Here is a 22097-nt window from a genome sequence, read left to right as displayed (position 1 = left end):
AAGGGCAGAGAAGGTATTATAAATGTATTGTATACACGTATTTCACTAATCACTAGTACTCTGCACCATTCTGGTTGGCAAATTATATATGGAAAATGGTAAAAGGGGAGAGGCTGCAAAAATAAAAAACAAAACAAATATACTGCCTCATAGCTACAGAGACCCGGGTTCGATCCTGACTACGGCTGCTGTCTGTACAAAGTTTGTATGTTCTCCCTGTGACCACATGGGCTTTCTCTGGGTGCTCTGGTTTCCTCCCACACTCCAAAGACATGCAGGTTTGTAGGTTAATTGGCTTCTGTAAATTGTCCCAATGTGTGGGGTAGAACTATGGGTGCTGCCTGTACGGAGTTTGTACCTTCTCCCCGTGACCGCGTGGGATTTCTCCGAGATCTTCGGTTTCCTCCCACACTCCAAAGGCGTACAGGTTTGTAGGTTAATTGGCTTGGTATAAATGTAAATTGTCCCTAGTGTGTGTAGGATGGTGTTAATATGCGGGGACAATCAGGATCTGTAAATCAGAGCAAATTTAAAACAGTACAAGCCTTTAGTAGACGTCGTGGTGTGTCTCTATCGTATTGATGCTACGCTAAAGTCTCTATGCAGATTTAAATGACTTTATAATGCTAAGTGAACCGTTAAAGACTGGTGAGCAGCAGTGCCCTCTTGAGGTACCGAATAAAATGGAAGGAACATATTTAGCAGCTATTTTAAAGACAATCATGTATGGAACGATGGCATGCCCTGTTTAAACATTGGTTATACTTTCAACTAGAAGTCACTGTGTCGTTGGGACAGAGGCAGCTAGTTGATATTCTTACTCAGTCAACTGTGGTTATTAATGTTTTGGAATCTATCACAAATATATACTCAATCAATATTTTGAACCAAAATGAGACATCTCCGGATGATGAAACAAAAATAATGAAAATGAAAACTTTGGTGGAATAACTTCTGGCACTGAACAAATCCATTTTTGTATTGATTGAGTTTTTATTTATTAACTGAAAGATATAGCATTGAAACAGGCCCTTCGGCCCAACGGGTCCATGCTGACCATTGATCACCTGTTCACACTAATTCTAGGTTATCCAACTTAATCATCAACTCCAAACACACGAAAGGTCAGTGTACGGCTTTGGTTGTTGAGAGAGGTCAATTAACCTACAAACCCATGTGTTTATGGAATGTGGGAGAAACCGGGAGCATCCGAAGGAAACCCATGCCATCACAGGGAGAATGTACAAACTCCGCACAGACAACATCTGAGGTCAGGATTCAACCTGCATCTCTGGGTAGTGTGAGGCAGCTGTTCTGCCAGCATTTTGTATCACATATAATGATAATGCTCTTCAGTGTATTGGGGTAGTCACATTAATCTTAATCAGTTATTAGAAATATTGAATTGGACAAATGAGGCAAAACAAATACTTTCTGCAATGGAAATATTTACAGAAATATAATGAAGTAATTATTCACCATGTAGTTAGCATGATCAAAAGGGGGACTAAAGGCATTTGGCCGAGGATGCCCAAACCTGTCTTCATCAAAGGATCGGTGGTGGAGTCAACAACCTCAAGTTCCTGGCCGTGCATATCGCCGAAGACCTGATCTGGACGCAGCACATTTGGGCAGCACGGTGGCTTAGCGGTAGAGCTACTGCCTGATAATGCCCAGACCTGGGTTCGAACCTGACCACGGGCGCTGTCTGTATGGAGTTTGGACGTTCTCCCTACGACCTGCGAGGGTTTTCTCCGAGATCTTCGGTTTCCTCCCACACACCAAAGACGTACAGGCTTGTAGGTTAATTGGCTTGGCATGAATATAAACTGTCCCTAGTGTGTGTAGGATAGTGTTGATGGCCAGTGCGGACTCAGTGGGCTGAAGGACCTGTTCCCGCGCTGTATCTCTAAACTAAACTAACAACTGAACATTGATGTAATGATAAACAAAGCCCATCAATGCTTCTATGTCCTGAGAAGATTGAAGAGATTCGGTATGTCGACGAATACTGTGTTGAACTTCTACAGATGTTCAATAGAGAAGATGTTGACTCGTGCATCACTGCCTGATTCAACAACTCAAATGCCCAAGAATGAAAGCGATTACAAAAAGTGGTGAACACTGTCCAGTCCATCAGGGGGACTGACCTCCCCACCATCGAAGGGATCCATAAGTCGCTGCCTTAAAAAGATAGTCAGATTCATCAAGGACCCACTCCACTCTGGCCATTTTACTCCTGCCATTGGAAAGAAGGCATAGGAGCCTGAAAACAGTGACATCCAGGTTCGGGAACAACTTATTCCCAACAACCAAAGGCACATGGGAGGATAAAAGAGCACCCGGAGCAAACCCACAGAGTCACAGGGAGAAAGTACAAACTCCGTACAGGCAGCACCTGTAGTCAGGATCAAACCCAAATCCCTGGCCCTGTAAGGCAGCAACTCTACCACTGCGCCACTTGTTAGTCAAGCAGGCCAGGAATTGATTAGGTACATGTAATAAAAGATGTAGCAGGAGATAGCAGAACCAAGTAAGAGGGTCGGACTGAAACACAGACTGGAATAAATTGAGTCTAGTGCTGGTTTGCCAATGTGAACTTAGGAGCATCATATAAAAGGACCCTGAATTTACTACTCAGTGCAAGCTGCTAGATCAGCTTGGTCAACTGATGCCAGCAATGGGTACTGCTAGGACAAGCTGTAAGTGCTTATCTGACTGCTATTCCTTGAATAAATATTATTGACTACATCGCTTCTTCATTTCCCAGTATCATTATTTAACCATATATAACCATATAACCATATAACAATTACAGCACGGAAACAGGCCACCTCGGCCCTTCTAGTCCATGCCGAACACTTATTCTCCACTAGTCCCATCTACCTGCACTCAGACCATAACCCTCCATTCCTTTCCCATCCATATAACTATCCAATTTACTTTTAAATGATAAAATCGAACCTGCCTCCACCACCTCCACTGGAAGCTCATTCCACACAGCTACCACTCTCTGAGTAAAGAAGTCCCCCCTCATGTTACCCCTAAACTTCTGTCCCTTAATTCTCAAGTCATGTCCTCTTGTTTGAATCTTCCCTACTCTCAGTGGGAAAAGCTTATCCACGTCAGAGAAGATTTAGGTAGAGAAGATTTGGTAACGCAAGTTACAAAAATAATTGAGGCTGGGAATGAATAGAAAGAAAAGTCAATCAAATACAGGTCAGGAGGGGTGGCCTCAGTCCACTGTGAACTGGAAAACCATTCCCGTGGGTGGAGAAAGGCAAAGCGTTCAAAACAACGCAACGGTGATACAGACTGCACAAAGTGTTTGGTCACAAGAGAGGGAACTCATCAGGGTTGGTATGTGGCGACAGATCCTCACTATTAACCCAATGTTAATGAGTGCTATTTATGGAATGTGTTCAGGAATCTACAATTTTAATATTCATTGTGTACTGTTGTAGATGATGTCCAATTACAGTTTCTTCGTTCAATAGCTACATACCTGTGAAAGAAACTTCATTCAATTATTAAAAAGCTCTTAATTACATTTTAATTAATTAAAAATGAATCGGCAAATCTCATGAATACCTCAGTATGTCTCGTATCACAGTGTCGACAGTGGCATGGCAACTGTATCCATGGCAACAACAGTGACTGGCTGTCCAGTGGCATTGGCTAACACTGGGTACTCCATCTGAAACAGAATGGCCAACATTTAAGTCACTTGAAGACTGAGAAAAGAACAACTGATGTCTGGTACAACATGTAGTGAGTAACTGAAAGATCTTCACCGTCTTCAACGTAGTAACTCACTCTCAGAGAACTTGTTTTTAGATAATGTAAAAAGGGTCCAACAAGTGGATAAGGAGTGGGGGTCGGAGTCTTCTGGAACTGCATTTGTCACATTAATAATACTAACAAGATCAGGAGGTTCCCAATGTATTCTAATGCAGTTACTGACCCGGTAGCACTGGGTCAAGGGAAGCAAAATTGACTCTAGCAAACCATAGAAAAAAACCTGTACAAACCCAGCACCTTTAGCACCTTGAGCCATCCCATTGTTCCCGAAGAGGAATATGGGATGTTTGCCATAGTGCTTGAACATTTCTATGACCAGACAGCTGTGACAGTGAAAGACTATCATGGAATGCTTTACCTATTGCTTTAATTATTGTTTAAATCAATAATTTAAAGAGCACATTACTTTTGATTGCATTGATTTTGAATGATGATTTAATTGCCTCATTCAGCTCCATCCAAGAATGCAAAAAAACTGCAGAGAGTTGTGAACGTAACCTCCCTTGCACTGACTTCACTCTGCCTCGACAAGGCCACCAGCATAATCAAGGGCCATTCTCACCCCGGACACTTCCTTCTCCCCTATCCCATCAGGCAAGAGGTACAGAAGTTTGAAAGCGCACACCTCCCGATTCAGGGACAGTTTCTTCCCAGCGGTTATTGGACATCTGAACAGTCTTCTCGCCAGCTGGAGTGCGGTCCTGACCTCCCATCTACCTCATTAGAGACCTGTGAACTATCTTTAAATGGACTTTATCTTGCTCTAAATGTTGTACCCTTCACCCTTTATCTGTACACTGTGGACAGCTTCATTATAATCATGTATAGTCTTTTCTTTGTCTAGATAGCACGCAACAAAAAGCTTTCACTCACTGTACCTTGGTGCTCATGACTATAATATACCAAACATATTATAGTTTTTAAAAGTATTGCCATTTATGGGGCACCTTTCACATCCTACACTCCCGTAGTTAATGCCAATATCATTATACTATCCTTCATAACCCATTGCCCTTTGTGGGTTCTAAGAGTAAACCTAGCAATTATAGACCTGTTAGTTTGACTTCAGTGGTGGGCAAATTAATGGAAAAGATACTTAGAGATAATATATATAAGCATCTAGATAAACAGGGTCTGATTAGGAACAGTCAACATGGATTTGTGCCTGGAAGGTCATGTTTGACTAATCTTCTTGAATTTTTTGAAGAGGTTACTAGGGAAATTGACGAGGGTAAAGCAGTGGATGTTGTCTATATGGACTTTAGTAAGGCCTTTGACAAGGTTCCTCATGGAAGGTTGGTTAAGAAGGTTCAACTGTTGGGTATAAATGCAGGAATAGCAAGATGGATTCAACAGTGGCTGAATGGGAGAAGCCAGAGGGTAATGGTGGATGGCTGTTTATCGGGTTGGAGGCAGGTGACTAGTGGGGTGCCTCAGGGATCTGTGTTGGGTCCTTTGTTGTTTGTCATGTACATCAATGATCTGGATGAAGGTGTGGTAAATTGGATTAGTAAGTATGCAGATGATACCAAGATAGGGGGTGTTGTGGATAATGAAGAGGATTTCCAAAGTCTACAGAGTGATTTAGGCCATTTGGAAAAATGGGCTGAAAGATGGCAGATGGAGTTTAATGCTGATAAATGTGAGGTGCTACACCTTGGCAGGACAAATCAAAATAGGACGTACATGGTAAATGGTAGGGCATTGAAGAATACAGTTGAACAGAGGGATCTGGGTATAACCGTGGATAGTTCCTTGAAGGTAGAATCTCATATAGATAGAGTGGTAAAGAAAGCTTTTGGTGTGCTAGCCGTTATAAATCAGAGCATTGAGTATCGAAGCTGGGATGTAATGTTAAAATTGTACAAGGCATTGGTGAGACCAAATCTGGAGGTGGTAACAAAAGTTATGGAAGGATGCAAGCCTTTAGAGAGATCAGAGGAGGCTAAGTTACAGAGCTAGGGGTTTTTTTTTTAAATTGTGAGACCAAATCTGGAGTATGGTGTACAATTTTAGTCGCCCAATTATAGGAAGGATGTCAACAAAATAGAGAGAGTACAGAGGAGATTCACTAGACTGTTGCCTGGGTTCAACAACTAAGTTACAGAGATAGGTTGAATAAGTTAGGTCTTTATTCTCTGGAGCGCAGAAGGTTAAGGGGGGGACCTGATAGAGGTCTTTAAAATGATGAGAGGGATAGACAGAGTTAATGTGGACAAGCTTTTCCCTTTGAGAATAGGGAAGATTCAAACAAGAGGACATGACTTCAGAATTAAGGGACAGAAGTTTAGGGGTAATATGAGGGGGAACTTCTTTACGCAGAGAGTGGTGGCGGTGTGGAATGAGCTCCCAGTGGAAGTGGTGGAGGCAGGTTCATTGGTATCATTTAAAAATAAATTGGATAGGCATATGGATGAGAAGGGAATGGAGGGTTATGGTATGAGTGCAGGCAGGTGGGACTAAGGGAAAAAAAAAAATTGTTCGGCATGGACTTGTAGGGCCGAGATGGCCTGTTTCCATGCTGTGATTGTTATATGGTTATATGGTTATATGGTCAATGGTCCAAATGTCAAGCTATTTATTCCAAGTACTTGTGATATTAGTATTCTGCATCTGTTTAATTTATTCGTAGTCTTTGACCATTTAGCAATTTCTTCAATGATTTCTTTCCAGATTTCCACTTGTTGTCAAATGTCTTTTTCAGATGATCTCAAGTTTCTTCAGTTGGATCTGATTCCTATTTTTTTCTCTGGTAGCATGAAATGGTCCAATCCTTCAAGAACAAGTGATGGCCAAAGGATAAAGGCAGGTTTTTTTTTTAATTACTGCTTCCATATAGTTACATTTCAGAAAATTATTAAGGGCTATAGGTTCTCTTGTGGATGTCAGTTGTTGACTGTTCATTTTAATTAAATTCCAGCAATTGGTCTCTAACTGATTTCAACACGAGTTGAGGAAAACTCCAGTACACAATTTTGTGAATCATAGATCCCATGTGACCTGTGCAAAAACAGTTTCATCGGGACTGAGGCTGATATTACACGAATAACACAAAGTGCTGGTGGGTCAGGCAGTATCTGTAGAAAACATGTCAGGGCCCTTCAGGTCGGGACCTTCTTCAGACCCGTTGAGTTGCACCAGCACTTTGTGTCTTTTTTTTTGTAAACCAGCATCTGCAGATCCTCGTGACTCCATTGTATGAATGACAACTATGTGGGTAATAAAACAGGTGCTCAGGTGAACAGGGCTTTGTTATTCAATGAGCTTCTGATGTTTGAGTAATTTGGGATGTTACTGAGAGAGGAGATAAGGCATTAATGCAAACCTATCTCCACAAAGCCATACCATGAAATGGTTTCTTTAGTAACAGAGACTGAACTAAAAGCCTGTGCATAATGAAAATTTAATTGGTTCTGGCAGTACAGAGACAAAGTAGCTGATGGAGTTATATAAAGCCACATATGATTCCCTGAATCGGTAAGACTATCTGTGGACCATTGCCAGCTAAACACATCGAAACCTGCTTACTTACTTATAGTCTTTGCTTTCAGCGGAGTTATTGTTAGGCAATAGAAAAAATCCAACACCTGTAAGAGACCCTCACAGCAATAGATTGGTGGAAGCCAGGATCCATTAATACAGTAGGGGTGAGCAAAGGGTGAATCTAACCACTGAGTTGTAAGGTGCAGTCATACACAAGCAAATGGAAACGATGTTGGTACACATATTACAAATAAATATGGTCTGTTTAACATACACACAGTGATGAGTGTTTCTGTAAGAGAAGCTTCATTAAAGTGCTCATATAGCCCTGCTAAGCAGAATATCGAGGACAAAATTGCTTTAAATATAAGTCTGGGCCACACTTTCAAGGAGGGAGAAGATTGTAAGACTGAAGAAGGGTCTCGACCTGAAAAATCACTTATTCATTCCCTCCACAGATGCTGGCTGACCCGCTGAGTTACTCCAGCAATTGGTGTTTTGCTTAAATAGACTGTAAGTGTAAACCTCAACCTGTATTGTCTCAATGTGTCTCAATTCAACATTTGTCAGGCGCCAAATTTCCTCCTATTGAGTTACGCCAAATTTGCTGCTTTAAAAGAAAATGGTTTGCAGAGTTATGCAGAGATGTTCTGGGTTAGCTGGTTTACAAACCCTTTGATGCGTCATTGCCGGAAATCAAGAGGCTGATGTACCAGGAAATTTCCCTTACAGCCTTTAAAGCACCAACGTTGGCTGCAGCCTCATGCAGAGTCGACTTGATGGGCTGAACGCCCTAATCCCGCTCCTGCTAGGTGAATTATAGGAGTATAAATGTGCACTGCATTCAGATTTATGGAGCTGGGAGCCATTGAAGAAGAAGAATACTTCTCTAATTGAGACATTCACAGTCTCCTGAAGGAAACACAAGGCAACCCTTCCTTTCTTAGAGTTTAAATGTGGTCTCAGGAAATGTGGATCCGCTGATACTGACTGCCAGCCCCTCATTATTGTGCATTAACTATCATGTCCCACCTTGCCCTCATCAAGTTCAAGTTCAAGCGAGTTTAATGTCATGTGTCCCTGATAGGACAATGACATTCTCTTCATCGTCTGACACCATCAGTCACAATTAACAAGTCAACCTCCCTCTTTCATCCGGCACCAGCACCGCATGTTATTCAGTCTCTCCTGCTCTCCATCCCATCATAGACATGAGTATCATAGAGTCTACAGCACGGAAACAGGCCGTCCGTCCGTCCATGCAGCCAAGATGCCACATCTAAGCTGGTCCTGTTTGCCCATGTTTAGCTCATATCCCTCTAAATCTTTCCTATCTACAGTATGTAAACTGTCTGAGTGTCTGAGTGTCTTTTAGACAATAGACAATAGGTGCAGGAGTAGGCATTCGGCCCTTTGAGCCAACACTGTCATTCAAGGTGATCATGGCTGATCATCCCCAATCAGTACCCCGTTCCTGCCTTCTCCCCATATCCCCTGACTCCGCTATTTTTAAGAGCCCTATCTAGCTCTTGAAAGCATCCAGAGAACCAGCCTCCACCGCCCTGAGGCAGAGAATTCCACAGACTCACCACTCTCTGTGAGAAAAAGTGTTTCCTCGTCTCAGTTCTAAATGGCTTACTCCTTATTCTTAAAATAACTTTTAAATAACTGTTTTTTTTGTTCTCTTCACCCCTCCCTCTTCTCTGCAACTTAAAACATGATCTGATTTCTACATTTTGCAATTCCAACAAAGGTCATGCTCCCACCCCCATCCCCTTTCACCTACATTCCTTCCTCTGGCTTCACAGTTCGCACTTCCTCTATCTTATCTCATGTCATCTCCGGCCTTTGCTCAAACCCTCTGTCAATCAAACCCTCCCTCCCTCTCACCTGTATCCACCTATCACTCGCCAGGCTTTGTCCTCTCCCCGTTTCTCTTCCAGACTCTTCCCCCGCTCCCAAAATCAGTTTCAAGAAGGGTCCTGGCCTAAAATGTCACCTATTCACATTATCACAGGACTTGTGTGTGTGGCCAAGAGGATGGACATTGATATTCTCTTGCCAATTAACTTCAGAGCCAGAGAGATGTCTGCATCTCCTCAGCTTCTTCATTCATTACAGAAGACTTCCCACAGGGTGCAAGGGAACGTATGTGCCATTTTACAGGTCAGTCTAGGTCGCATGGTTTATCCACTCATCATCTCATAAAGGTGAAGACTCTGACAACCTGAGCCTGAAACCAATGGTTCTAGTTGTGTACCAGACCACACTGTGGGAAAGGCCTTCAAATAACGGTGCACTAAATACATAAGATGGTGACGGCAATAAGTTCATTATGTTATTTGTGGAAGATAGTGAGGATCCCATAATGGAAAGGTGTGTGTTTTATCCATTCAATGTACTGGGAAACGGAAGGTCACAACAGGTGTCGGATTGTGCCGGATACATTGAACCAAGGCTTAATCATTCACGGTGATTTCATCCCATCTTAGTTTAGTTTAGAGATACAGTGTGGAAACAGCCCTTCGGCCCACCGAGTCCGTGCCGACCAGCGATCCCCACACATTAACACTAGGGACAATTTACACTTATACCAAGCCAATTTACCTACATACCTGTACGTCTTTAGATGTCATCGTGATCACTTCCTAAAAATTAATCTTTTAAAGTACCAATGGTGGAAGGTGCTCAGGCATGAAATACTTTAATTCCACTGCCTAGCAATCATAGAAAATTAACCCGAAAATGTCAGGAAAGTGCACAGTTTCAACATTTCACAGCTCCCTAACTTTTAACTCAATACTTGAATGCAGTCTGCAGTTGTAGGCTTGGTCTCACCAGTCATCTCGGCTTGGAAGAAATATGATCTTGGGTTACCTATGATTCGACAGACGATGGTGAGACAGTTTCAGGTCACAGATGCTTCTCCATCATACTGAAATTTTAATGCAACCCTGCAGCGCGCAGTTCAGTTTGTCTCGAAGCAGCACTGGAAACAAGAGGCAGGTTCGGAAGGATAATTGTCCTCATCTCCACTGCCGCGAATGCAATGTCTAGGACCCTGAAGTATTGATACGAGGTACAGTTCTCGATTCACCGCCCTGCCCATATTAATGGGCGCCTAACTTTACAACTCAAGCTTTCTCCTAAGCAAAGATCACAGCTCCAAAATAATGAGTCAGGGATTTTGGAAAATTTACAAGAGCAAAGTGCTGAAAAGTTTTACGGCTGAAGAAGAGGAAGAAATCAAGGAGCAGGTATGTACTGTGACTTTGCAATGGTATTTGCAGCATTTCCCTTTTGTTTTTAAGAATTTCTATGTTTTTTCCTCGTGATGCATTATATGTACAACGTTGTTTCCAGGTAGATTAAGATTTTACCGAACGTAGAAAATGTTGGATACATGATTAAAAGTCTGCAAACTGTGAGCCAGTGTTTATTGCTGGGCAGCGTTTCAGAAGGTTGGAACAGTTTCGATATCTAACCTGTCAAACGCCATCATGTTCCTACTCCTTTTTGGACACATACGATTTCATTTATTTATAGATATTGTTTATGACACTTTATAAATATTCGTGTTTTGTTTTTGTATGCTGTTTCACACTTGCTTTTTATTCTTTTATTCTGTTTGAAATAAAGAATTAAAATAAAATAAATAATATGTCTTTCAGAACAATGACACTGCGATGGACATGACGGCAGAGGAAGGTTCCAGTCCTGTCTCAATGTTGGCCAAAAAGGTAGAAATAGTTTATTTTTAATCCATCAGACAATCTGAATTCCCTTCACTAGGCTGGTAAACTCTGGGCATTGTAAGTTGACCAAACTAGAAAGTAAAACTACGGGGGAAAGAGGAGATATTATGATGGGAAATGCAGGCAGTTCCTGGGAGAATCAGAGTTTGGTCACAAAGACGAGCTGGACTGATCACAACTGCATCGGTGCTTGATAGTTACTAATGTTATTTACCTCGCTAGATTGTAGTACAACCACTATTCATCCCTCTGTACTTACTCCAGCTCCCCTGCTTGGTTAAGCTGTGATTAATATATTCCCTCCATAGACACACATGACCAAATGCACATGCAAAGAGCTGTTGCTAACATTAAGTTGCAAGGTATGTGTGTCCCCATAAGATCTGCCAACACACCTTGAACACTTCCCCAACAGTCTCGCTGAGAGAGAGAAACTTGATAATGTTAGAGATATAATCAAAGAGCCTACTCAATGAGTTAAAGATTAGTTTGCTTGAGATTACGTTACTGTTAAGTGCTACTTAAAGCGACATAGGCAAAATATCGAAGAAGGAATCCTGATTCAATTAATGCCGAAAACCATATTCATCCTCTGACAGCAATTGATCAAATAGTCATTACATGGGCGTGCAGATGTGACTGTATTGTGTTTATTGGTGTGAGAGAGCTCAGAGAGAGCTCCGTTGTCAGCGTTTATCAATGTGGGCTAAGTTATGAGAGGCCACAGAATGGGCAGAATATTGAGGGTCGGTCAAAGTGAGCAGATGGGGGAGAGATCTCGGTGAGAGGAATGAATGGTCTGCGCACACCAGGAACTCAGTAACTCTTACAAGATCCTGTAACGGATTGCTCACCCTGACATATTCGTGTTTCGGTAGAAGAAAGAAGATAGGCTCTGAATTATTCATTGGATATAATCCCTCACAATATCCATTAGGTTTCACTGAAATATTTAAGAGCTCCACATCTCAATTTTAGGTAGTGGGTGTGAGGGGCTCAGACTTCTATTTCAATATAATAAAAAAAAAGACGAAATTGCAAGTTCCCCGCCCTCCAAATTTGAACGGGCCCATTTAGACTTTGTCTATTTTATCTTGGAGATTCTACCTTCTTTACAAAGTAAATTCCAGTCCCCGCTACCATGAAGGAAGAGCTTGCTCTGGACAGTCATTTCCTTGGCTACCGATGTCCTGAAGAACCATCACTTCCTAGAGGCACCGATGGCCACCAGATTGAGGCGTAGACTCCGTGTGAATTTGGTCTCCATGGGCATCATCTCTCTGATTCTTTCCACAATATGGTCCACCACAGGCACCATCTCCTTCCATTGATACAAGTGAACCCGGCCACCTCCCCTCCCTGTGGTGCAGATCTTCAGAGACACCAACTCCCTTCAGAGTCTGGGTACAGTCACTATCTCTCCCTAGGATGTGTGTCCCATTTCTATCTGGGTGATAGGTATCTGTGGACTCCAGCTCCTGTCACTTCCTGTAATAAGGTCCACGTGGACATCATCCCTCTGCTGGGTACAGGGTTTAAATGGGGTTCTGCCTTTCTCCAGTCTGCACAACCTGTTAAAACACACCATTGAGTGAAACCAGCCATCCAATTCTGCACCGCGTATAGGCCTGACTGTATTCATCTTCAGTGCTGTACTATCAACTAATCCCAGTGTGGTTTGGCACAGGTTCTTCTCTACACTGCCCCTTCAAGCTGCCCCTGCTCAATACCCCACAATGGTGTTAATCCGTTATGCCAATTCCTCATCAACTTTCCTCAAAGCCAGAGCATTCAATTTCAATCACATAACTTTCTCTTTATTCCATTTCAGATCCAATTGCCTCTAAAATATTGTTTGAGGAATGTAAACCTGAAACCAGCCTCATGGCATGATGCTGCCTGAGCTCCACATTCACTCAGTACTTGAGGGAACAGTGCTCTCATTGGAACCATGTAAATCATGTATAGTCTTTCCGCTGACTGGATAGCACGCCAAAAAAAATGCTTTTCACTGTACCTCGGTACTTGTGACAAATATAAACAAACCTAAGCTACATTCAACTAACCTTACAACCAGCTGACAGACGGGTCTTTCATTGAAATCAAGCCAACAGAGGCTCCTGAAGTGAAAGACTAATCGATATTATAGAAACATAGAAAATAGGTGCAGGAGTTGGCCATTTGGCCCTTCGAGGCAGCACCGCCATTCAATATGATCATTCAAAATCAGTACCCCGTTCCTGCTTTCACCCCTTATCCTTTGATTCCCGTTAGCCCTAAAAGCTATATCTAACTCTCTCCTGAATATATATTATGGCCTCCTCCCTCCTTTCTTAAGTCTTTAGACATCTCCATTCTCATTTACAGCAGTCACATTTTGGTCTACAGCAGTGAAAACCTTAATGTTGACAAGATCAACTTGTTACCTGATGTCCATGGTCAGTGGGTGGAAGAGATGAACAATCAGTGGGAGAAGTGACCATCCCTGCGTATTATTTGTGACCAGTCTAGAACATTTGCCACAGTTGACCACACTGTCCTCCCCTTCCTTATTGTCTAACAGGGTGGACTGTCTCCAGTCTATTGCTTTATCTCAAAGTGTAGCCAGAAAATATCCTGGAATGTTTCTCTTCCTGGCCCCAGATGTAGGTCCCAAGAATCTATCCTTTGGATCACCTACATGCACCCCCTTTGCAACATGCAAGAAAATACATCAGGTTCCACACGTGTTCTGACAACACTACACTGTATCTGACGCGATTCCTCCATTGTCCAGGTGTTGTCCGAGTGATTGTTAACACATAGTCCTGGATGAGTCAAATAAACAATGGGAACACTGAAATCATTTTCTTTGTATTCCAGTCTCCACCATCTCATTTTACCTTCCTCCATGCTCATATCTCCAAACTAAAGTAGAACATTTCCTGATACCACTCTGATCTGCTGGCTCAGCACATCCGCAACATTACTTGTCCCCACTGATGTTTCAATTAAAGGAGATAGAATGTGGATCAGGCCAGTTAATTATCTGTCGTTGTGCTACCAGGCAGGTTGGCAAAGACCCAGTGATAGACTTTATCTGTTTGCAGGTACAAGGAGCCAGTGCAAAGGGTTGGAAATGTATGTCCTCGCTCTTCAACAAGGATGATGAACACAAGTTACTCCAGACTGAGAACACCACTCCAGTTGAACAGTGAGTACAAACCTCCTTCTTGTCAACACGGACCACATGTTAATCCAGTTTGCTACATAATAACATGAAAAAGAGACGTTCTCCCTTAGTGAGCGAACATTTTCAGATCAGTGAAGTCCACACCTCTAACAATCTTACTCTCATTCATCCTGCTCCAACATTTTCCTTCCTGCTTCTCCTTACACCAGCTCTCCCACAGATGACTCTCCCACAGATGACTCTCCTATCTCCATAGACTCTCCCATCTCCATGGGCTTACCCATCCTTCCATAGATTCCAATCTTCCAGAGATGCTGCTTGCTCCGCTGAATTACTCCAGCACATTGTGTCTTTTTTAGGTCTACGGTATAGTCATCAATGTGGAAGCAGGAGGACTATTTTTGTTAACCAGCATCTGCAGTTCCTTGTTTTTATACCTTATACCAATTTTGAATCCTTTAATTTTGCCCTCCAGCTCTTATATTTAAGCCTCTCCTCATAGATACCTCATCATCATCGTTAACACCCTAAATTCACACACTGTTGCAACAGAAGTCTTATGGTTCAGCTTACCCCATTTACATTATCAATCTCCATCAATATTTCCTAATGACCACACTTCCTTGTTTAAATGTCAGACTAAAACGTCAACCTGTCTTTAACTATGTGGTGTTGTTACATTACAACCAGTGCCATTTCCCGGTTCACAGTGAAGTCAAGAGTCGCCTCCATTTCATCAAGTATTGCTCATTTGCAATGTACCCACAGCTAACCAAGAGTTGGACAAAGGTCAGTGACAGGTTCCATTCAAGGTTAGCTCCAATTGCTGATCTGAGATGGAATGGCAGCAATGTCTTCCGACCATCCATCAGTGGCTCCAGCTGTGTGAATCACGAGATGTTCACCGGACTACTGCAAATGTGATGTTCCTGAAATGGGAATGTCCTTTCAACACGGATCTGTGTTCTCAGGTGAAACATGGGCTGGTCGGTCCTGGTTCTTAGCAGAGTTTGCCTGGACCAATGCTCACCTCAAAACTCATTTTAGAAGTTATACATTATTTAAATCTCTGCACTAATAACTTTCCAAAAATAGCAAACCGTGCGAAAGACTGTGATAGAAATTGGTTATTAATGACATTACAGGGTATAAGACTTGGTTAATTTAAAATATGTCAAAATGAAACTGATCTCATCTAATAAGCAAGAGAAGAATTTAGACTCAAGAGTATCAGTTCCCCAAAGAAATGCCTATTCTCTGGTTGTCAATCCTAGTCGACGTCTTCCTAGAGGTACAATCACATGATTTTCCACCTTTTCAACTTTTCCCCATGTCTCAGGGACCAATTTAGAAACAGGCTATTTTTGATGTAATACTGAGCAACAAGACTAATAATATCATTATAAGATTGTTGTAAGGAGTAAGGGTCCCCTTGGAAACTGTGATCAGGACATGACAGAATTCTGCACCGTTCAAAAGTGAAGTTGTCTAATCAGAGCGTTGAATGCAATCAATGGAAACTATGAAGGTGGGTTGTCTGATGTGGATTAGGAACCATCATTAAAAGGCATGGACAATGGTGGCATTTAAATAAATAATATATCATTTGCAACAAATAATATTCCTATAAACACAAAATCAAAATAGTAAAAGTGATGCAAATGAATATTAAGAAATTAATGATAATATTAAAACGAAGGAAAAAGCCTCTAGAATTGCTGGTAATAGTAATTAGCTTAACATATTTTCATGGAGACACATAAAGCTCTCTGAACAACATCATGAGAGGAATATATATTGTAAATGCACAGTCTTTTACCCAGTGTGGGGGAATCAAGAACCACAGGTTTAAGTTGAGAGGGCGGAAGATTTAATGGGAAGCTGAGGAGCAACTTTCTTCCAAAAAGGGTAGTTGGTAGCTGCCAGAGGAGTTAGTTGAGACAGGTATTATCACAATGTTTAAAAAACATTTGAGCAGGTATATGGATAGGATAAGCTTAGATTGATATGAATCCAAAGCAGGCAGGTGAAACTAGTGGGACATGTTAGTTGGCATGGGCAGGTTGGGCTGAAGGGCCTGTTTCAATGCTGTATGACTCTACCTAAAGAACATTCCAAGCAGTAGGTATCATTATTGATTTATTATTGTTACGTGTAATAAAACAGTGAAACATTGGTTTTGTGTGCCATCCAAGCAAATCATACCATGCGCGAGTACATCAGGTATGGCAAAATATTTTTTTTAATGGAACTAAAGGAAATGAATATTAGTTTTTAAAAAATGAGAAGTTAATGAGCCTGAAAACTGATAAATGCATTGGAGATAGAAGCAATCATTTCTAAACTTCTGGGGTCTCAATTGGTTCCTGCAGACTGATGGGAAGAAAATGTAATGCCACTATCTAAGAAAGAAGGAAGTGCGATAGACCTGTTGACCTGATATTACTGGAGGGAAACATACAGGAACCTATTATAAAGAAAATGCTATTGAGTCAATTAGGTGGTAATATTGTGATTGAGGCGAGTCAGCGTGAAAGAAAAATAATCTTTGACAATCTCCTGGAGTTCTTTGAAGTTGTATCTGTTAGAGTAGATGGGGGAAATGAGTCAACATGCAATTGCATTCCTAAGGTCCTACGCAGGTTGGCTAACAGGGTTACAGCACACGGGATTGGGAGTGATATATTGGGTGGAGACCAATGGTTACCAAAGGGGGATCAGTACTCACCCCCAGCTACTCACAATCTATAGTGATGATTTGGCTCAGAGGACCAAATGTAATATCTTCACATTTACTGTTGATGGACAATAGAATGCAAATCCTGGTCATAGTTAAATTAAATTGAGACATACAGGATGGGAACAGGCCCTTCGTCCCAATTAGTCTACTGACCATCCACACTAGTTTGATGTTATACCACTTTCACATTCATTCTCTTAACACTAGGGGCAGTTTTCAGAAGCCAATTAACCTATAAACCCACTTGCGTTTGAGATGTGGGAAGAAACTGGAACTCTCCCATGCAGTCGCAGGGAGAACATCCAAATTCCACACCGGCAGCACCAGAGGTCAGGATCGAACCCGGGTCTTTGGCGCTGAAAGGCAGCAGCTCTACCAGCTGGGCCGCCCAGATGGGAAAGCAAAAAAAAAATCTTCAAGGAAATATTCTTCAAGCTTTAAAAGTGGCAAACAATAAAGCAAATTGAGTTCAATGTGCAAAAATAGGTTATCCACTTTAATAACGAAAAAGACACAATGCTGATTGATTGCTAAATGTTGACGTGCAAATGAATGAGACACGTAACTGAAAGCCAACAAGCAGCTGCAGCAGTGTGTTGGGAAGGCAAATGCTCTTTATTGTAAGAGGATTTGATCACCAGGGTAATTACAGAGTAAGACCATGCCTGGAGGTACACTCTTACAGTTTCCTTACCTAGTAAAAGATATATTGCTTTAAAGAAAATATTCACCAGACTGGTCCCTCAGGACAGATTGAGTAGGCTAGGCTGGGCCTTTTTCTCCAGTTTAGATAAACGAGAGGTAACTTCACTGAAATATAAAACAATCCCAGAGGCTCGACTGGGTAGATGCAATGAAGATGTTTCTTCACATCTTGAGTCGGGGTTCACAATCTCAAAATAAGGGGTAGGTCACTTAGGACTGAAATAAGGGGAACGTTTCACTCACATGGATGTGAATACTTGGAATTTTCCACACTGGAGAACTTTGGAAGTTGAGTCATTGATTTTATTCAAAACAGAAATCAACAGTTACTCCAAGTTTTTGTGTCTATCTTCGGTTTAAACCAGCATCTGCAGTTCCTTCCTAAACAGTTTTTGTATGTTGGGAGGCACGTGAATTGGGAGCAGAAATAGACATGGCTGGCCCTTCGATGTTTGGTTATTCAGCAAGATCATGGCAGCCATGTCCCTATATATCCCAAGTAACACTCCAACCCCTTGCTTCTCAGGAATGCATCTCCCTCTTCCTTAGAAATATCCAGACTCTCCTTCCACTGCTCTGTGAGGAAGGGAGTTCCAAAGACATTGTATCAGCTCTGACTTAAATAGGCAATGGCTAATAAACAGTGACCCCTATTTCTAATCTAGCTTCTCCCCCAAGCGGAAACATCCTGTCCACACCCCGCCTGTCAAAGTATCAAAGGATTGAGGTAGATCAGCCATGAATAAAAGAGAGCAAGATGGTGTCCCGATAATCTCCATTTACTATTATCTTCTTACGTTCTCACATTTTAACAAGCAGTTCAAACATAGCTGTTCAAATTAAAATGGCACGCAGAGGTAGAGTTGCTGCCTTACTGCTCCAGACCCCTGGGTTCAATCCTGACTATGGGTGCTGTCTGTACGGAGTTTGTACGTTCTCGCTGTGACTGTGTGGGTTTTCTCTGGGTGCTCTGGTTTCCTCCCACATTCCAAAGACATGCAGGATTGTTTGTTAATTGGCTTCTGTAAATTCTCCCAATGTGTAGGGTAGAACTAGTGTACAGGGAATCATTGTCGGCACGGACTCGGCGGGCCGAAGGGCCTGTTTCCACATTGTATCTCGAAAGCTAAAACTAAAATTAAATTAACCTACAATTACTTTTGGCAGCTACATTTAGATTCTGGGGCGGCAGGGTTTGGGAGACTAGCGTTTGACGGCAGGAGACGGCAGATCTGATGACTGTGTGCTTTCCTCTCTCTCGTCTCCAGTGTCCTTTCAGAACCGGCACCGAAGGAGCCCGAGCCCGAGAAGAAGGCGACCGGCTTCTGGGATGTCTTTGCCACCAGGTGGAGCCAGGCGTCCGAGACCAAAAAGGCTGCAGACGCGGGCTCCGGGGAGGGAGAGGTCACCAGCGGCACACGCAGCGAGGCCAGCGACACGGACAACTCGTGTGGCTCTAGCCAGTACACCAGCCTGGAGGAGGAGCCCACCGACCCCGTCTTCAAGTGGAACTTTGTAACCAGCAAGTTGGCGGAACTGAAAAATAAAAGTATGCAAAAAAACAATTAGGCAGACAGACAGGTTCCGATGGCTCTTGCAGACAGACACCAACTGAGGGATGAATAGCAAGAACAACTTTAACGAGCCAGCGTTCCATTAGATAAAGATGGTGGCTTAAGATAACGGGGCTGTGTGAATAAAACTCGGGAGGTGCTGTTTGAGATGCTAGTAGATTAAACTTGAACTTGTTTGTTCCTATCCTTTCTCCGCTCCTCAAGGCGAGGGAAACCATCACTGGTGCGACCCAGCAATGTTACAGATATGAAGTGATCCCAGGCTGCTGTTTCTAACACTCTATACCATGATGTCTTAGATAAAATACACCCCCATCCCCATCCCCACTCCTTCACCACATGGCCAACAGGCAAGAACCTCCTCAGTAATTTCTACTTGGGTTCCTTAGATCCAAGGTTCCAAACTTTTAGCTTCTAATCCTTACTGCAACATTTAAAGAGACGTCCCGTGTTTAATTTGCTAATACTGTTGATAAATCTACCAGTTCTAACGAGGATGTCAAATTTATGACAAGCCTTGAGCAACCAATAGACAGGAACTTTGAAAACCAATGCCATAGTCCTGTAGTTTCACTGAGGGAGAAGGCAGGAGGATGGGGTTGAGGGGGGAAGATAGATCAGCCATGATTGAATGGTGAAGTAGACTCAATGGGCTGAATGGCCTAATTTTGCTCCTATAACTTATCAACATGAAAATTATTCCCATTATTTTAAGCAGGTTTGAAAGCAGGATTGGGAATGGAGATTGGGGCGTCATCAGGGATAAATCCTATTTATTTAGAAGATTGAACGTTCCATGGTGCTTCAAGGAAGGATGATCACAAATAATTTGCAGCTAGTGACAGAAAGTCCCATGTCAGACTAGGCGATCTATGAGTTGGAGTAGAGAGTCATGAAGGAAATGTGTGAACATGACCTCAAATAGTGGACAGATCAAAATTAGACAGAGGTGAGAGGGTAAAGATGAAAGAAGATAAAACTGAGATGACCAAGATAGGACAGGGTCACTGTGGTCTGAGGTTGTTGGCTGGGATGGTCTTGAGAACATTGGGCTGTAGGAATGGATTATGGATTACGATGGTCTTGATGAAGCTTTGTTGCGGCCAGTAGGTCAGGGACAGGGACTAGGGTTGTCTCCAAGTATTGAGTCATGGGGTTGAAGCAACCAGGTATAGCTATGTACAGAATAATGGCCACACAACTAACACTTTAAACCCTGTGTGTTGATGTGGTTCCGTGCATTCATTTACAAATCCGACTGGGGGAATAAAATATTGAATAATTTCAGCAGGACAGTTCTGTGCCTCCTTTACACCCTTTGTCAACATTTTGGGAAAAAATTAATGAAGTTTAATTCTTTGCTATCTTCTAATAGAGTGAAATATGTGAGATAGGCCCATCAAAGGAATCAGCATGAGCAGTGGCATAGCAAGCTGCAATAACCATCTGGCCCATGCCGACAGGGTGGAAGTCTCCCTTCTCTTACAACTGTTGGGCATGGAGGGTTGGAAGCAGAATATCAATGCAATCGGTATGTGTTTAGTGAGGGTCAGAGACACTAAGTTGTAAGATCAGCCATGAACTAAATAAGTAGCAGAGAGACAGAATGGCTGTTGTTTCTTGTGTTCCTGAAGGCACTTATAATTGGGGTGACCTCCCCATGATTCAATGCCTTCAAACGCTTCTCCTCCACCTTTCGTTCATGACTTTCACACCAAAGAGACCATTCCCTGATCTGTCAATCTGAGATTGGAGCCAGATACCTGGGAACCCTTGTGGGACATGTCTTAGGTTCTGCCCCCCCCCCGTGATGTTCTAGGTCACACCAGCGCACACTCCTTACACCAACACACAATCCATAAGGATTCTCCGGCAATCCTGACATAGTCCCTCCATTCACATTCCTCAACATTATAATGATGTTTCTTGTGCACCAGAAAATAAGGAGTGTTTGCCAGCATGTGGAGTGGGAACATGAGACGGAGATTGGAGCCGCGGATAAAACATTGACTTGCTTTCCGTGGTGTCACAGCTGCATTGATTGCGAGTATTACTTGTATATTCCGTTTGGTTTGCAGAACCTTGCACCCAGGCTGGGCTTACTGCTTTGTATCATTTGCATGATTTCTTTATTTTGTCAAAGTGGCCACTTGCTGCGTAATGAAAGTGAATTTGCATAAACTGAATGTAAACCTGCTTCTGATTTCCTCAGTGCCAGCCAAGCTTGTCGGCTGTATTAATGTAAAATACCATAAAGTTACACCTTTTCAGGCTTCTCACCGTCTGTCTATCATTCTGTTGGTTCCCAGTCTGCCCATGCTGTGATGTTAGCTTTGCCTCTTCTCCCTCCCTACAGAGGAACAAATCTCATAATAGCAGTCTCCATCTCAGCACATTTCTAGCATAAGCTTAACACACTCAGAATCTCTCCATTCACATTCCAGCACTCTCTGACTGACGCAATAGGTGACTTACCTAAACTTGCACTTACACAAGCATTCTTTAAGCACACTGATGCCCCCGTGGTCTCAGAGCCAACGTTTCCCTTGTAGTCTCTGCGTTAGAGCTCCACCCTGGTCTCCGAATCAGAGTTTACTGTTCGATGTATGGTCTCTGCATCGAATAGTCAACTTACGCATGCGCAGTAGCATTTTCATTTCCAGTAGTGCGAGCAGGTGGAACTAGTGCAGATGGGGTATGTTGGTCAGTTTGGGCAAGTTGGGCCGAAGGGCCTGTTTTCACACTGTATGACTCAATGACTTGCGTAATATCTGACTTACGCAAGGATCCATGGGATGTAAGGGTTATATCCCACGGATCCTTGCGTAAGTCAGATGTTACACAAGTCATTGAGTCATAGTGTGAAA

The 22097-nt window shown here is 42.6% G+C and overlaps 1 protein-coding gene across 4 annotated transcripts; it reads left to right on the top strand.

Moving 5' to 3' along the window:
* The first annotated feature begins 1458 nt into the window (after positions 1–1458).
* LOC129709807 (uncharacterized protein C1orf232) lies at positions 1459–21506 on the top strand. 4 transcript variants are annotated; one of them, XM_055656410.1, is made up of 5 exons: positions 1459–3771; positions 6506–6606; positions 10956–11024; positions 14129–14232; positions 18925–21506. In XM_055656410.1, exons 1-5 carry the CDS (start codon positions 3753–3755, stop codon positions 19223–19225), a joined length of 594 nt encoding a protein of 197 aa, XP_055512385.1. In that variant the 5' UTR covers positions 1459–3752; the 3' UTR covers positions 19226–21506. The 4 variants fall into 4 exon arrangements, with proteins under 4 accessions (XP_055512385.1, XP_055512387.1, XP_055512384.1 ...); XM_055656412.1 differs by having other exon boundaries at positions 3648–3771; positions 6558–6606; XM_055656409.1 differs by lacking the exon at positions 1459–3771 and having other exon boundaries at positions 5984–6606.
* The last annotated feature ends 591 nt before the right edge of the window (positions 21507–22097 follow it).

Source organism: Leucoraja erinacea, chromosome 26 (assembly GCF_028641065.1).
Source record: "Leucoraja erinacea ecotype New England chromosome 26, Leri_hhj_1, whole genome shotgun sequence".
In the NCBI taxonomy this organism is placed as follows: domain Eukaryota; kingdom Metazoa; phylum Chordata; class Chondrichthyes; order Rajiformes; family Rajidae; genus Leucoraja; species Leucoraja erinaceus.
Note: the sequence above shows the minus strand (reverse complement) of the source record. Positions and strands in the feature narration are given on the sequence as shown.